The sequence below is a fragment of the Mandrillus leucophaeus genome, unplaced genomic scaffold, assembly GCF_000951045.1.
Source record: "Mandrillus leucophaeus isolate KB7577 unplaced genomic scaffold, Mleu.le_1.0 Scaffold902, whole genome shotgun sequence".
Classification (NCBI taxonomy): domain Eukaryota; kingdom Metazoa; phylum Chordata; class Mammalia; order Primates; family Cercopithecidae; genus Mandrillus; species Mandrillus leucophaeus.
Window position 1 is genome coordinate 62,742 of NW_012109831.1, and position 17,593 is coordinate 80,334.

Below are 17,593 nucleotides of genomic sequence, written 5' to 3' on the forward strand. Positions count from 1 at the left end.
GCTTTTCTTACCACAAGTATATTCAAATGATTAGAGAGTAATAGAAATTGAATAAAAAATGGCACTGAACTTTGTCTGAAGGAATACAGTTTAGTCCAGTGCAGAATCTTGTGACAGAGGAAACCCCATTTCTTTAATGAATTTGTTTTTTGTGTTTGTGTTATTTTGCAGGCTCTCTAAAGTAAGAAGCCCATAGCAGAGGCCTTTCTTCCCTGGCTCTACAGTTAATAAATAAATGTATGAATAAATAAGAGAAGGCAGATGTTTCTTTTGCCATACTGCAAATTGTTGAGCCCTGTCACCAGTCCCAGGGAAATGTTAGGCCTTCCTAGTCCTGGCAAAGCCACAGGAATATTGGTACAAATGGATTCTAATGCCACTAAAGAAAGTCCTCTGTGTGGGGATGTGTTACCTGGAGGTAAAAGTAATATCTTCTTTGGTCAGATAAAGGATGTAAAATATGGGTTTCATTTTCTAAAAATCAAACAAATATTTTCTCACTTTAGCATTATTTAAGGAGCTCCATGCTGTCTCTCCTCCACCCAAGGAGTACTACTCTGCAATAGTACTGCTCTTCAGAGCAGGCTAGAAAGAAATCCATTTGCTACTGTTGTCAGAATTTTCTACTGAAAGGTAAAGCACAGTGATTTATAGCATTGGAAACTAGAGTTAGACTGCTTCAGTTTACCAACATGGCTGAAGACAGGAACATTTCTGGCTAGTATAATTCATATATAGGTAACCAGGCACCAACATATTGAGGAAATGCTACTTTCCTACTTACCACTGGTATGATCTTAACCTCTCTGTCTTTAAAAAATAATACTAATTTAAAAAATAATAATAATGGAATAATAGTACATATATCATATGGCTATGATGAATACTACATGAGTATTAATGTGTAAAATGCTTAGAATAGAACCTAATAAATAGTTAAGCACTTAATAAATGTTGGTTGCTGTTATGTCATTATTATTATTGTTATTATTATTATTATTATTATTATCATCATCATCATGTAGCCTGGTCTTGGGTATTAGAGAATTGCAGAATATTGAGTAGAAACTTAGGGTTCAGCCATAACTGCAAGCCTTAGCTGGGGACGGGAGGATAGATCAAGGTTGGGGCTTTTGGCAACTGACCCTAATATTATCATAAGGCTTTCCAAAGTGGGAGCCGGTACTTGTTGAGAGCTGCTAGATTTCTGAGGTGTTCTAGTTATCTTTAGGACCTGCTACTGAATTGGGGATTCTGAAAAAAGAGGGTGCTGAGAGGGCTGAATAATTGGACTAATACATGGAGAGGAAAAGTGAGGGCCTGTAGCTACTAGGTGGGTGAGTTTGCTTGGGTAATTAGAACAGTGGCTTTCAGACTTTTTAGACTTGACCTCAATAACAAATAGAGTTTACATTATGACCCATCATATATGTTTGCGTTTGTGTATTTGTATGTATTTCAGTAATGGATGTCATAAACACACATTTCACAACGGTGCTTACCCTACGGTATGCGAAGGACTCTGATATTTTCTTTTCTATTCTATTTCATTTGTATATGTACTTTTTGTGTGCAGGTAGTTTCCCTTTTTAGAAAATGTTGATCCTGACTTCCTAAATTGACATAATGTCTTACTAAAGAGGCGTGACCCGCATTTGAAAAAGCACTGGTTTGCCTATGAATTAGTCCTTTGAACATTACCCTAGAAAAAAACAGTTTGACACACTTTGTCATCTAGGTGAATGAGAGAAGCCCATCAGAGTTGGCAGAGCCTCTGAAGCTGGGGACAAGACTTGCTTCTCTTTGGCTCTCTTAGCTGCCAGGGTTTAGCTCCACAGTTTACTTGATCACTTGGTTTTCTTGAGTCTAGGTTCTTTTTCTCAGATGACTTCCTATTTGTTGAGACTGATCTCTTCCTTTAGACTGGGAGATTGCTCCAAGAGGGCAAGAATTACAGTAATAGCTAACACTTCTATAGTGCTTTCTCTGTGCTAGGCACTTTGCTGTTTACGTATATTAATCCTCACCGGAGCCTATATATTAGGTACCTTAATGATCTTCATTTTACAGGTGGGGAAACCAAAGCATACAGAAATATGCTTAGCTTACCCTTCAATAGAGGTCTTCTGCAACTTACCTTAAATATTAATGGATGAAATTAAGTTAGTTTCTGGGCTTATTAACTTTCCTTATGGCTTTTCTTACCATAAGTATATTCAAATGATTAGAGAGTAATAGAAATTGAATAAAAAATGGCACTGAACTTTGTCTGAAGGAATACAGTTTAGTTAAATTGGTCAAATTCAGCATTTGAATAATGACTGCTTTGAGCCCAAACATTAAAGCCCTGTAGTCTTCCTTCAGGCTTGGGTTTGAGAATGAATAATGTTGCAGAAACACCCACATAGTCTTAGCTCATTATTTTACCAGTTTGAGATCCTTGATCTTTCTTCCAGTCCCTTGCCCACTGCAACAGCTGTTTAGCTTGGCCCATGCCTTCTGGGTTAATAGTATTTCTGACACAGTGTGAGTTTTCAAGTTGCTATGTATAATTTCTGCCAGAGTCTTGACTGCTGCCAGGCGTCAGGGTTGGAGGTTGCAACTGATTTGTGGGGGAGGGTGCTTGTCACTGACGCAGGAACAAGGTGCTTTCTGTAGCTCTGATTTGTTGCTGGCTGAGTGTGAATGATGTCAGGCAGATCAGAGGACAGCTGATTCATTTGGGATCTGGAACTTGCCACTGTCCCACCGCTGCCTCCTGGGCTCTTAGGTCTTTTGTGAGGGGAGGGGAGGGGTGTTCTGAAGATCATGTTTTTGGAGAAAAGTACTTTAATTTTTGCCGTAAGTTTGGGAAGCTTTTATAATTTCCTTTGGCTGACAGAACTGCATACCCCTTGTGTGAGAGAACTTCCTACCAAGACTCCAGTGTGAGGGCAAAACTTGAGTAGCCAGGAGAATGATGAAACGGAGGCGAGAGAGACTGGGAGCACCATGTCTGCGGATTCAGTAAGGAGGCTGGGGTCTCTATGGAAACTGGCAGATGTCAGGGAAAAAAACTAATGCCAACTAACATAGCTTCGTTTATTTGGATGAAGACTGTTTTGGAGATGCCTGTCAGGAAGAGGGCTGAGCTGGCTTGATTAATTCAAGGTCAAAACAGTGGTCCTTGGCAGGGGCATATGAGGTTTCCAATTCCAGAAACTGAGTTAGATGTCATTTTAGGGGTTCCTGAATACTTGGGGAACTGAGTAAAAAAATGAAGACAATTATTTTCTTGCCTTGAAAGCAAATGTTTATTTAAAGTTAGTGTCGAAGCTGCAAATACAAGCCCCATGAATGTGAGAAACCAATGGAAACAAAAAGTACCTCCTCCTTTGACTAGAGAGGGTATTTCTGCCCATGGCCTGTCAGCTCAGGACCTCAGATCTGCCCTTGCAGATTCAAGCATGGGTCCTTTAGGGTGTTACCTGAATTTTATTTCTATATTGGCCAATATAGAAATAAACTTTATTAGGTGAGAATATCAAAGCTGGGAGTGGAAGAAGACTTCCTCTTCAGGGTGACTTTTCCAAGAGCACCTCAGGCTTATTTAATGAAGAAGTGCCAAGTGAATTCATCAGTAAATTAGAGAACCAGTGAAAGAAGAGACCTAGAATCCATTTCACCTCAATTATCTGTCTTGAACTGCCTTTGTTTAACTAATAGGGTGAAGGGAGTGTACTTCAGATTTTCTTCCTGAGTCAAACTGCTTGCCCCAAGACAGACAGGCTTCTTTAGTGGGCTTCTTTTGTGATGTTGCTCTTCAGTGTCCATGGATGCTTATTGATTGAATTAATGATTCTATTAGACCTTGAGAAACAGGATGTCTCTGAAGTGTATAGTTGGAGTATTGACACACTTCAAAAAAAAAAAACCTTTTATTCCCATAGTGACACAAAAGTAAAAGACCATTTAAAAACAGACTTCATCAACTAATGTGTTATTTAAAGTAAAGGTCACTTGTTAACAAAATTAAAAAATTTTAAATGGAGTTTGTAGTTTAAGAAAACTTAAATGGTCAAAAATCATGGTTCTGTTTTTGCTTTTGAGAGTGTCTTACTTTATGGCCCTGGCGGGAGTGCAGTGGTGCTGTCATAGCTCACTAAACCTTGACCTCCTGGGCCCAAGGGATCCTTCCACCTCAGCAGCTGGGACTACAGGCATGCACCACCAAGCCTGGCTAATTTTTAAATTTTTTTTATAGAAATAAGGTCTCTCTATGTTGCTCAGGCTAGTCTGGAACTCCTGAGCTCAAGTGATCCTCTTGCCTCAGCCTCTTAAAAGTGCTGAGATTACCATACCTGGCAAATTATGCTTTTCAAATGTTGGTACACTGCTGTTGGTAATCATTGAATCTGTTTTATTGACTTTGAGTTAGAAAAATACCCCCTGAGGAGCTAATAAGTAGTTTGTATATCACCTTTTCCTTTTTCAAACAATCTTTTTTAGACTCTAGACACATTGTATAACCAGTTTGCAGGGTAGTAATTAGGGGCAAAAAGAAAATAAAATTTGCCGGCCTGGCGTGGTGGATCATGCCTGTAATCCCAGCACTTTGGGAGGCCGAGACGGGCGGATCACGAGGTCAGGAGATCGAGACCATCCTGGCTAACACGGTGAAACCCTGTCTGTACTAAAAATACAAAATATTAGCTGGGCGTGGTGGCGGGCGCCTGTAGTCCCAGCTACTCAGGAGGCTGAGGCAGGAGAATGACATGAACCCAGGAGGAGGAGCTTGCACTGAGCCAAGATCACGCCACTGTACTCCCGCCTGGGCAACAGAGTGAGACTCTGTCTCAAAAAAAAAGAAAATGAAATTTGGCTTTCATAGATTTTTATAATTTCAATTACATATTGAACAAAATGGCTAAACTTCATTTTATGTGATAAGACTTAAGGCTTCAAAATTTTATATAAGCATATTATTCAGGTTAACAAGTAAGTACTGTCTAATGTTCTAATTGGTTCTAACTTATATATGAAGGAGCTTAACTTTGAAATAGTTCTTTGGAAGAGTGAAAATTCTTTTTGAAAAGGAGAAATTAACTTAAAATTAACATTTTTACTTCTTTTAACTTTAAAAAAAATGTTGAGTTTGTAGAAATATGGGCATAACTGTAATTTTAAATAGCTGTTTGCCCTCCTATATTCTATCCTGTTATGACCCCATATTGTGTATCCACCTGAGAAGTAAATTGAAGACCACTAGAGTGATAATGACTAGGAAAGTGAAGATTTCCTTTGAATGTCACTGTATCCATATTATAAACAGTCAGAAATAACAGTACAAGAAACTAATAATGTTATCATTTTGAAGTAGATCAGGTACTTATGTGATACTTAAGTAATTTTTTTACCTTGGAAATTAAATATGGTGTGTTTATAGAAAGCCATGCCAATAAGGTAGCAAATTAAATATTATGAATATTATTTTTGTTATTTTTATCATGGGTAATTTCTACTAATGGTAGCAAATTAGAAATCTGTATTTATCACCTGTTTTCAATCTAATGATCTTATTTAATAATCTTCAATAGGACTTAACATGTCAAAATGGCTAGATTGTTTTTATGGGAAAAAATAACCTGGGAATCTAAAATTTAAGTGGAAGCAAAATACATAGTTAACTGACATTATCTGATACATTCATTAGAGAAAAGTTAGCTAAACAAATTAGTATTATTGTAGATATAATCAATAATTTATAAACTATTCAGAATGTTTTGCTCTTGGGGACATACACATTTTTCTAGGAAGTTTTAGTCATTGAACATTAAATATTAACTGTTGCCTGCTAATTGATGAGTTGTAGTAAATTTGCAATGTTTGGTTTGCCCAGAAACCAATTCTAAATTGGCTGGGCGTGGTGGCTTACATCTGTAATCCCAGCACCTTTGGGAGGCTTAGGTGGGTGGATCACTCGAGGTCAGGAGTTTTGAGACCAGACTGACCAACATGATGAAACTCTGTTTGTACTAAAAATACAAAATCAGCTGGGTGTGGTGGTGCATGTCTGTAATCCCAGCTACTTGGGAGGCTGAGGCAGGAGAATCACTTGAACCCAGGAGGTGGAGATTGCAGTGAGCCAAGATTGTGCCATTGCACTCCAGCCTGGGCAACAAGAGCAAAATTCCGTCTCAAAAAATAAAAATAAAAATAAATAAATAACAAATATGTTGAGTAGCCAAATCTTAAATGTTGTATTTTAATTTTATGGATTAAGTTTTTGTCTCTGTTGTCATCCTGTACCAACATTGGTACTAAAGTATGATATTGGAGAATGATTTTTGACCACTTACTTTTCTTGAACTTTTTGCCTAAACCAAGCCACTTTGAATATGTTTCTTTTTGGTTGAAAAGTTAATCACTGACCTTGTTTTTTTCATGTTGTGGTACCTTGTCAGAATCTCTACCCTTTGCCGAGGAGCTGAAGTAAACCAGCACATGTTTTCACCCACATCTGCTCCAGCCCTCTTCCTCACTAAAGTCCCATTTAGTGCTGATTGTGCTTTGGCTACTTCTCCTCTTGCCTTTTTCCTGAACCCACGAGCCCACAGCAGTCCTGGCACTCCTTGCTCCAGCCGCCCACTGCCGTGGAGGTAAGGAAACTTGCTGTGAATCTGGGCCTTGACAATTGCTTCTGGGCAAATGGTAAAACCCATACCTTAATCCTTAATGGGGAGAAATGGAGTAAGAGTCTTGGTTCTGTCACAGAGAAGAGTGAAATAAATATCACAGATTTCTGTTGTATTGAAAATGTCAGGAGAAAGGAGGTTAGGTTATCAGTACTTGGATTTTTGAAGCTGTTATAAATTGTGTGCCCATCCTGACCATTGGACAACCTTGTGAACTATGACCTGTGACCACCCCATAATGGCGTGGCAGAGTGCTAGAACTCTTTGGAGGTTCAAAAGTTCAAACCTCACATTTTACACGACGGGAAAATTTGTGTCCACAAGTTAAATGGTTTGTTCAGGTTGAGGAAAATAGACCTTCTCCCCTTTTTTTCTGCGTTCCTTTTCTTATATTCAACATTATTTGATTATGTGCTATCTGCTAGGACACTGTTTTAGGCATGGGAAATAAAGCAGTGAACATAAAGCAATAAAATCCCTGTCCTCAGGGAGCTTAGATTCTAGTGGAGAAAGACAAGTTAATGAGTAAATATATAACATAATGGATAGACATGGTGCTTCTGAGAAAAATAAAGTAGGATAAGAGAATATAGAGGCCAGGGCTTGACATTTTATGTAAGGTGGTCAGGGAGGTCCTCAGTGATAAGTTGACATATGAGAAAAGACCTGAAGGAAGTGATGGAGCCTGAATGGAGATATCTGGAAGAAAAGTGTTCCAGGCAGAGGCAACATGAAGTGCCAGGGGCCTAATCTAGGAGCTTGCTCCATGTATTCTTTGTGCAACAGAGTCCAGTGATGCTGGTACAGAATAAGTTGGGTGGTGAGTGTTGGGAAGTGAGGCCTGAAGTATAGTGGGCAGCCAGATTAAACAATTTTGAGGCTTTTTAAGATGGAGTTTCGCTCTTGTTGCCCAGGCTGGAGTGCAATGGCACGATCTCGGTTCACTGCAAACTCTACCTCCCAGATTTAAGTGATTCTTCTGCCTCAGCCTCTGGAGTAGCTGGGATTACAGGTGGCTGCCCCCACGCCCAGCTAATGTTTGTATTTTTAGTAGACACAGGTTTCACCACGTTGACCAGGCTGGTCTCAAACTCCTGACCTCAAGTGATCCACCCACCTCGGCCTCCCAGAGCGCTGGGATTACAGGTGGAAGCCACCAGGACTTTTGTTTTTATGCTGGGTGAGATGAGTAGCCACTGGAAGGTTTAAATAAGAATGTCATGATCTGACGTAGATCAAAAGATCACTCTAGGCTGGGTGCAGTGGCTTATACCTGTAATCCCAGCAGTTTGGAAAGCCGAGGCAGACGGATTGCTTGAGTTCAGGACCACTCACGAGTTCGAGGCCAGCCTGGGCAACATGATGAAACCCTGTCTCTACAAGAAATGCAAAAATTAGCTGGGCATGGTGACGCATGCCTGTAGTCCCCGCTACTCGGGCGGCTGAGGTGGGAGGATGTCTTGAGCCTGGGAGGTGGAGGTTGCAGTAAGCTGAGATCACACCACTGCACTGCAGCCTTGGAGCAAGACCTTGTCAAAAAACCAAAAACAAACAAAAAAGCAAACAAAAAAACCTACTCTGGTTATAGTTAGAAGGCCACCAGGTAAGAGACAATGGTTATTTGAACCCATGGTGATTGAGATGATAAGAAGTGGTCAGATTTGGGGATGTATTTTAAAGGTGGAATTGACAGAGGAGGAAGAGATATCCAAGGATTGAGCTCTGGGGCAAGTTTTAGAGGTTGGGGCGATAGTGAGGAATTAGACTAAAATGAACTAGCTATTCATTCAGGAGCAAGGACCAGGAGAAGTATCTTAGAAGCCAATTGAAAAAAAAAAATGTTAAAAAAGGAAAGTGTGACTGATCAGTAGGTATTTGTTAAGCTTCTTGTTAGAGAATAGTAACCTGAAAAACTAAAAGTTTAAGTGAAGCACGATGTATCATGCAGACTTAAGTGACATTATTTGATACAGGAGCTTAAATTCCACAGGCAGTTTGGGACAGTGATAGACTGCCATAGGACAATGTTAGAGGCTAACTTCTCTCAGAAGGCACCTCTTCTAGACGTACTAGCGCTTGGCGTATGAGGCTGAGAAAGATTTTAAGTTGGGTAGCCCCCAAGACGTACCCAGTCTTGGCACATGGTTTTGAATATCTCTTGATGACTGTGGTCTCAGAACACACAACCTGGAGCAATACCGGTCTTACAGCTTTGGAGCTTGTTAAATTTCATGGAAACTTGTTAAATTTCATGGTTTTTGTTTTTGTTTTTCCGTAGACTTGCTCACATGTTTGGTCACTGTATTAGTGCTTCATTCCATTTTTCTTTTGTATCCATGCCATGCAAAGTGCCAGTTCATTGATATGAGAAGATTATTTTAGCTTGTTTGCTGGATATTTTTATATTCCTTTAAACATTCTTGAGACTCTGGGATGCAGTTATTTAGAAATTGTTTGATCCTTTGGAGGATTACTTTAGGCTTTGTTTGGTGAGACCAGGGCAGCACATGAGGCTAATTTTTTCTTACTACTAGGGCAATACTTTGAGTACTCTATTTGATGCCCATGTATTGTGAGTTTTTTCCACTCAGGCTGATGGGAACATGAACAATTCTGCGTCCTTTGTGAGCTCTGAAGAGGGTACCTAGTCATTTTCTTGGATCGTTTCCTTACCCACATATGCTGATAGATATTCAGCTAAAAACTCAGAGGAAGCCCCTGCAGATCTCCAGAGTTCCCCTCTGTATATCTCTGTCTACTCTGGTACCCTGCCTTGAAAATTCTAGCCATCTTAGCCTCCCCAAGTTCTCAACTCTGTCTTCTCAACTCAGGGAGACTGCTGGACTCTTTTTGAGTACCCCCTTTGCTGCCTCCTAGACGTGTTCTTCAGGTCGTAAGCTAGGGCAGTCTTAGGGCTTACTTTGCATGTTTCCCTTTGGTCCAGTGTCTACAAACTATTGTTTCATATATTTCATCTAATTTTTTTTGTTTTTAAGGTGCAAGGGTAAATCTGATCTCTGATTCCCCATAATGACGAGAAGCAGAAGTCTAGTCTTGCTAATATTTTGAGCTCATGCTTCTATCATCAGTTGTGATTATTGCTTTATAAGATTATTGGTTGACTGATTCACATGTTGCATAAGCCCAACAGAAGCAGATTCTTTAAAAATTATTCTATCTTCCTTAGTCAAGAAAAGTTGGAAAATGAAATATCAAAAGAGTAAGAATAGGTAACATTTGCTGAGCATTTACTATATCTTAACATTTTTTAAATGATTTACATTTGTTAAATTTGATTCTCAAAATACTCTGATGAGGTGGGTGACACATATTCATTTTTTTTCGATGAGGTGGATAATCTGAGTAAATCTGTTTTATAGATGAAGACACTGTAGTACAGAGAAGTTAAGGAAGTTATTAATAAGCAGTAGAAACTACCATTCATGAAACCCCACAGTATCTTACTCCAATGTCTGTGGTCTTAACCCCTTGGCTGTTGTTACAGGATCCTGGGAGGTGTTGCTTTCCTAGCTAGAAACCTCTGTGACCAGTGGCGCCTTTGCGTGAGCTTTGCTTGGGCCTGCTGGGCCCACTTGGCCTGGCAGGCTACACTTGGCTCAAGCTACCAGCCTGGATCCCTTACCTCCAAAGAGACTGGAGCAGAGTGGTGAGGGGTGTGTGAGCAAGCGAGCATACGGTCCGGCCACTGCACACCGTCAGGCATGCCAGCTGCTGCAGCAGGGCGGCCAACACGCTCACTGTGAGGCTGCATCAGGACCAGGCGCACCACAAGCAGCTTCCACAGCTGGCACAAGGGAATGCAGTGGTACCCAGAAGCTTGGAGACTCTGGGAGCCATCAGGCCCCAAAGTGGGAGTCACAGCTCAGGCTTGGGGAGCTCTCAGGTCTAGTCTCTCTGAAGGGCCGCAGCTCTTCTCTCCTTCTCTCAAGTTTTCCCCTTCTCTCTTCTCTCCTTGTCACCCACAATGTGGTGAGCAAGGGGCATATTTCAGCTCTATTTGTATTACAGCTGTTTTGGCCCTGCCATTCGGCGAGTCCTGAGTTCTTGTCCTGCATCCAGAAGGAATGAGGTACACAGACAAGTATAGGATGAGCAAGACAAAGGGGAACTCTGTTGAGTGATATAATAGCTTAGAGGGGACCCACAGTGGGTAGCTCCTATCTGTAGGCAGGTCCTCCCATTGAGTGTTCAGCTCTCAGCAGAGAGGAGGTCCTGGAATGGGTGGTTCCTTTCTGCAGGCAAGTGGTCCCATTATCTCCCTGTGATCCCTCCTCCCAGGTCTGGCTGAGTCTAGGGGTTTTTATGGGCCTCATAGGGGAGGAAGTGCATGCTGGTTGGTCCATGGGCAGCCATGGGTGGGCCCAGGGAAAAGCACCACAAGTTGCCCTTGCAGTTTCCAGGACTGGCGACCCAGCCCCCAGGCTTCAGGCTTTCCCTGGCTTGAAGGTGGGTCTTCACTGTGGACCAGCTTCCTTCTGCCCAGGAGCCTGTCTGCCTCCTGCTGCTGTTCATGGTGCCCAGGCTATTCATGCTAAGGAGTGCCCTCAGGCCAGCACTAGACTGTCCTCAGCATACCCCTCAGCCTCCTTCCCATGCTTGTCAGTGCCCAAAGTCTGGAGGGGGCCAAAGTGGCAAGGGGGTTGGCATGTCAGCACTGCCCTGAGCATGTGCACAACCAGCTGGACTGTGACAGCTCCCGGGCTGGTCCCCAACTTTGCTCTGAAATTGGAGTAGGCACCGACAGGGGAGAAGCCAGGTAGCGAGAGTAGACAATTCTGAGCCTGCGAGGGGCAGGGGCCTTCCTAGGCCCAAGAGTTCAGAGATGCCTGGGTCCGAAGCTGCAGCAGAGCAGCAGCGGCTGCACCCAGGGAGTTCCCACCCAGGGGGCTCCCACCCCACCAACTCGGAAGGGGTGGGGCTCCCGCTTTTCCCTGTCTCCCACCGACTTCGTAGAGCGTGCAGCCCCAGCTGCACCTCCTAGCAGTCTTCGGCAAGGGCTTCCGGTCCAGTGCATTGTCCTGGGCCAGGCGCTGGGCTGCTCCAACGTATCGAGTCTGGGGCTCCTGGCAGTGGCCATGCCAGTTGTTTACATGGTGATCTGCTCCATGGGGCTGGCGAACAATGTGAGCATGTTGTACTTGCTGCTGTGAGATGCCGCTTTCACTTCCCACCCTGGGCCCCTGAAGCATGGTCCCGGCTCCATGTCTCGGGCCAGGCCCCTGTGCTCCGTGTGCAAGCACGGGACCACCCTGGGCCCAGCTCTGCCCTAGTGCCCCTTTCTGCCTGTTCCTCTGTGCACTTCTCTCCCACTGGAGGATAGCTCAGCTCAGTCTGGCCCAACTGTGGCAGTTCCCAGGGGTGGGTTCCCAGGGCAGTGGGCTTGTTGAGAGGCTTCCAGAGGAGGGTTCCAGGGACTGCCCACCTTGGCGTCTGCACCAGAAGACCCGTGACCTGCGCCTGTACCCCACTGCAGCCAGCATCATGGCAGTGACTGCTTCATGGCAATGATGGGCTGCTGCTGCCATCACTGTGATGTTTCTGATAAACCATATGCAATCGGGAATTTATTTAATAAATTTACGAACTCTGAGCACTTACCAGCTCCCAGGCACTGTTCTTAGCACTTGAAAATGTAAAGGTCATTTGCTTCTCACACCAGTTCTATGAGAGATATTATCATTGTACTTATTTCACACATGAGGAAGCAAGGGTACAGAGAGATTAAATAAATTGCTCAAGATAACACAGCTGTGTAAGTGGCAGAACTGAGATAGAAACCTGGGTAGTCTGGCTTCAGAGATCACATTCTTAACAACCACACTGTTCCATGTCTCCATCTGAGATACTTTCATTATGTAATATCACATGTTCTGAACCAAAGTAGTTTTTGCAGCCTTGGGTCTTTTCCCAAGGTTATGTATTAATAACATTGTTTAATAAATCCTCCAGTCCTGGGGGTAAGAATTGGTATTCTCACAGTCTATTGTCACTTCTAGGTCATTACCTTTATTACCTTCTTGTAAAAACCTCTGTTCTTTTTTTTGAGGCAGGTTCTCACTCTGTCACCCAGGCTGGAGTGCAGTAGCATGATCTCGGCTTACTGCAACCTCCACCTCCCAGGTTCAAGCAATTCTCCTGCCTCAGTCTCCCCAATAACTAGGATTACAGGCACCCGCCACTGCACCTGGCTGATTTTTGTATTTTTAGTAGAGAGTGGGTTTCACCATGTTGGCAAGGCTGTTCTCGAACTCCTAACCTCAAGTGACTTGCCCACTTCAGCCTCCCAAAGTGCTGGGATTACAGGCATGAGCCACTACACCCGGCAAAAAAATCCCTCTGTTTTTTTAGGCTTCTATCATTCCATTTTACCCCTGCTTCTTACTTCATCAGTTAACTCAGTTTTGTTCTCTGTACTCAAATTCACAGTCCAGGACAGAATCTGTGCTTAGTGAAGACAGTGATGAACCTCCATTTTGCAGTATCCTTATGATGAACCTCTCTCACTCAATTTATTAAGCAAATAAGCAAGTAAAGTAGAAAGATGAGAAAAATGGTTCCAGTAAACAATATGCGTAAGTGAAGAACTGAAAATTGAGTGCTACTGGCAGTGAATTTGACTCTGAGTTCCAGGAGAGAGGGAACTAGGAGGTGGGGACTTCCAGGGGTGGGTTCCAGGGACTGCCCACCTTGGCATCTGCACCTGTGGACCCATGGCCTGCTCCTCTACCCCACTGCAGCCAGAGTCATGGCAGTGGCCATATTAGGATGTCTTTTTTATCTCTCTCTTTTTTTTCTTTGATGAGTATAACTATTATAGGCTCAATTATGTTCTACTAAAATTTGTATAGGTTGAAATCCTAACCCCCAGTAACTCATGGTATTTGGAGATAGTATCTTTAAAGGGGCAATTAAGGTTAAATGAAGTCTTTGAGATAGATCCTAATCCAGGATGACTTACGAGAAGAGGGGATTAGGACACAGACAAGCACGGAGGGAAGGCCATGCAAAGACAAAGGGAGGTAGCCATTTACAAACCAAGGAATGAGGTCATAGAAGAAATGAACCCTGCTAATACTCTTATCTTGAACTTCTAGCCTAAACTATGAGGAAATAAATTTCTGTTGGTTAAGTCACCCAGTTTTTGACACTTGGTTATGTATGGCAGCCCTAGTAAACCAACACAGCTATTGAGGCATTTGGCTGCATTGCCCCAGAGGATTGGAAAACAGTGTCCCCTTGTATCATAGTGTAGTGAGGACTAGCCCTGCTTAAGGTCTTCATCCTCTTTATTGACTGCATCTTAGGGATGGTCTTAGGACCTTACAAATTGTTGCCCATAATAATTTGAAGGACAATCAAGATACAGTTTTGAAATGATACCCACTCTAGCTCTGTAATACATTGCATTTTATGCCTTGATTGAAGGAATGAGTCTGTTATAAACAGACATTGATGCTAGCTCTTAAGTGTCTCAGGTGGGTATGATGAACCTTAGGAGGCATAATAAATTTAATTGTGATTTGGGTTGAATTAAATAACCACTAACCTGTAGTTCATTTGTATGTCTTCTAAGAAAATGATTCCAGCATACTGATTGGCACTCAGATGTGGGTGTTGCATTTTCAGAGTAAGAGTACTAGATTGACTTTGTGTTGCAACTGGTGTCATTGAAGAGAGGAGGCAGTTGTGTCTCTGGCTATTCACTGGCCCAGCTGTAGGCCTGCTGGGGATAGAAGTTTGATGTTAACAACTTAATGGAACACAGAATGACTTAAGTTTTGAATCAGTTTTGAATTGCCATAGACTCTGTCAGCCCTGAAGTAGGAGGGCTTGCAGGAGGAAATCCTTACTAGAGTGAATTTTATATTGGAAGCATTCTAGCTTTAGCTTGCTTCCTACTGCATAGGAATTCCTTCCATACAATCTCTAGCAAAAAGCTATTCAGCCTTTGCTTGAACATCTTCAGCAACAAGCAGTTCACTCTCGAAGCTTTCGTCCATTAGTACCAATTTAGTTCTCTGGTGCCTCCTATGTCACATGTATGAGAGACTTTCGGTAGACTTGTGTGGCAGATGGACGGGTGTTCCTTTAGGCCTCCTCCAGAACTAGGCAGCCTTTGAAACCCCTTTCTGGTAGTGTCAAAATTATTTCCTGCCAAAGAGAAAGCACTATTTTCATTTTACCAACACCTGCTTTTCTTGTCTTTTTTTAAACAACTGCTTTTCAGAGTAATTTCAAAAGAGAAGCATCTCCCAGAACTTGTTCTTATGCCGACCCTGCTGCATAGTGGTGGTAGGCAGATTACTTCACTTCTTTATACCTCAGTTCTCTACATCATTAAAATGGGACTTACAATGGTACTTCAAGGATTATAGTAAGAATTAAGTGAGTCAGTACATCTACAATTGTTTAGAATATTACCTGGGCTGCTATACCGGTTATTTTGCTGCTTCCATTGTTGGGAAACTCAGATGTTGCTAATTCTTAGCACTTCATTTTGCTTCCATTACTTTTTTCTTTGCTTCCATTACTTTTCTCATATTCTTATTTTCCCTTGGATAACTGTACGTATTGCCCACTATATGTCCATACTGTGGAAGCTCCATTACTGGCTTAGGTGAGGCAGTGGAAGCTGGGTGCCCACCTGCCCTCTCATGCAGTCTCACTGATTGTTTCTGCTGAAAACTGTCGTGTTGGGGCTCAGCAGGGCATGGACTGAAATGAAAAACACTTTGAATTACTTTCTTTCTAAAAGACCAGTTTTTGGCAAGGAGGAAAGACCATCAAAACAGTTTTAAGGTATTTCATTTCTCCTCCTACAGCAGGGAAAGAGCATCTTGAGAGTATCTTCAGAAGAAGTGATTCTCTTGTTAGAGAAGGGAAGGTTTTTTATTTTTTTTTATTTTTTCATTGGAAAGGTAAAATAAGGAAGACTAGTAGCTGTGATTTAACTTCGGGAACCCTCATGTGTGACAGTGTTTCATAGACCCTGGCTCCAGGTGACCCTGAATAAAGATATAATTCTGTATGGCTAGATGCCAAATGCTTGCTCTTGCCTAAGAGCAGGAAGCTGAAGCTTTCTAGGGTACTTCTGTTTCTAGAACTAGGAAAATTTTATTTACTACATTTAACATTGTATTATGGAAAAATCTCAAAAATATTCAAAAGTAAAAAGACTCATACTATATCCCCAGTATCGTCTACATTGTCAGCTCATGGTATACTATTTCATCTACATCCCCACCTGTTTTCTTTCTCTGTCTCTCTTGCTTATTTTGAAGCAAATCTCAAATTTTATGTCATTTTGTCTATATATATTTGTATCTCTAAATGTAAGGACTCCTTAAAAATGTAATCACAATATTATTACCACACCTAAAACAATTAATAGTTTATCAGTATCATCAAATATCCAGTTAATATTCAAATGTTTTTTGCAGTTGGTTTTTTGGAATCAGTAGCCAAACTATGTCAGCACAGTGTATTTGGTTAATACGTCTCTTAAGTAGGATGGTGATACAATTTAGTATCTAAACTAGGAAACTTTTGATAATGAAAGAGGATTCTGTTAATATTACTGGGGCAACAGATATAAACCTGTTAAATAAAATAATTGGGATGTCTGATCACTCTTTCTTTCTTTTTTTTTCTTTTCTTTTTTTCTTTTTGAGACAGAGTCTGTCTCTGTTGCCCAGGCTGGAGTGCAGTGGCACGATCACAGCTCACTGCAACCTTGAACTCCTGGACTCAAACAGTCCTCCAACCTCAGCCTCCCAAGTAGCTGGGACTACAGACATGCACCACAAACCTGGCTAATTTTTTCCAGTTTTTGTAGAGATAGGGTCTTGCTATGTTGCCCAGGCTGTGCTGCAAAGTTTATTTTGATCTAGGGTGTTCTCACCTTTTTTTTTCCTTGCAATTAATTTGTTGCAGAAACTGAGTTGTTTGTTCTTGTAGACTTTCCCACATTCTGGATTTTGCTGACTGCGTCCTTCAGAGGTTTTTTCTAACATGTTCTTATGAGCTCCATATTTCCTATAAACTGGGGGCTTGACCTTATTGTGGTTTGGTTGGGTTGAGGTGGTGGGAAGAATGCTTAACAGTTGGTTCAGTGTATATCTGTCAGGAGGCAGGTAATGTCAAGTCTCTCCTTTGTTTTGTTAGTAGTGGACATTGATAATTATCACCTAGATTCATTATTTTCTTAGGAGTTTGCAAAAGATGATTCCCATTCCCTTTATTAACTACAGTACTTACACGAAAGAATTTTCTCCTCGTTATCTATTTTTTTTTACCCTGAAGTACACAGATAATTACCCTTACTTAAGTCAACTTGGCTTAGACTGTTTCCTGAGTCTTCAGCCTAAAGTCTGAGTGTCCTGGGTTCCTTGGTCAGTGTTTCATACCTGCTGATTACTGCTTTGTAGTGAAGATTGTTTGCCCAGAGCAGTGCAGGGGGAATTAGTGGTGGTGAAGCCCCTTGGAGTTTGCCATTTAAGTAGCTAACTGATTGCTCAGCTGAGGAAAACTTTGACTTCCTCTTCTGGCCCACATAGGAAGAGGAAGTATCTGTAGTAGTCGTGCTTGTTATATAGACCCTGGGACTCTGAGAGGTGAGAATGAATCTAGAAGGCAGCAGCTTTTCCTTCATATCCCTAGATGTCACAGGAGGAGGAGCCAGTGCTGATCCTGATGGCCTCATTTTGGTAGATAGGTTGGGCTCAGGGCTAGAGAGTCCTGTTGTTAAGAAATAAGCATATTGGAGTAGAGTCAGAGAAACAAGTAATTTACGATGATCCTTGGCATAGAAGAATTAATTTTCATAGGTTTAATTGTTTGTTAATATATACATATGTGTGTGTAGATAGATGGATTGATTGATTTTTTTTTTTTTTTTT

The 17,593-nt window shown here is 41.8% G+C and overlaps 1 protein-coding gene across 1 annotated transcript in view; it reads left to right on the top strand.

The window, feature by feature from the left end:
- Positions 1-2,719: 2,719 nt before the first annotated feature.
- The window catches only part of MAST2 (microtubule associated serine/threonine kinase 2), a 119,023-nt gene continuing 104,149 nt past the window's right edge, over positions 2,720-17,593 (top strand). Inside the window, exons 1-2 of the mRNA XM_011969750.1 lie at positions 2,720-3,006; positions 6,444-6,638. Coding sequence (XP_011825140.1) covers positions 2,957-3,006; positions 6,444-6,638 — 245 coding nt within the window. The 5' untranslated portion in view covers positions 2,720-2,956. The remainder of the gene's footprint in view (positions 3,007-6,443; positions 6,639-17,593) is intronic.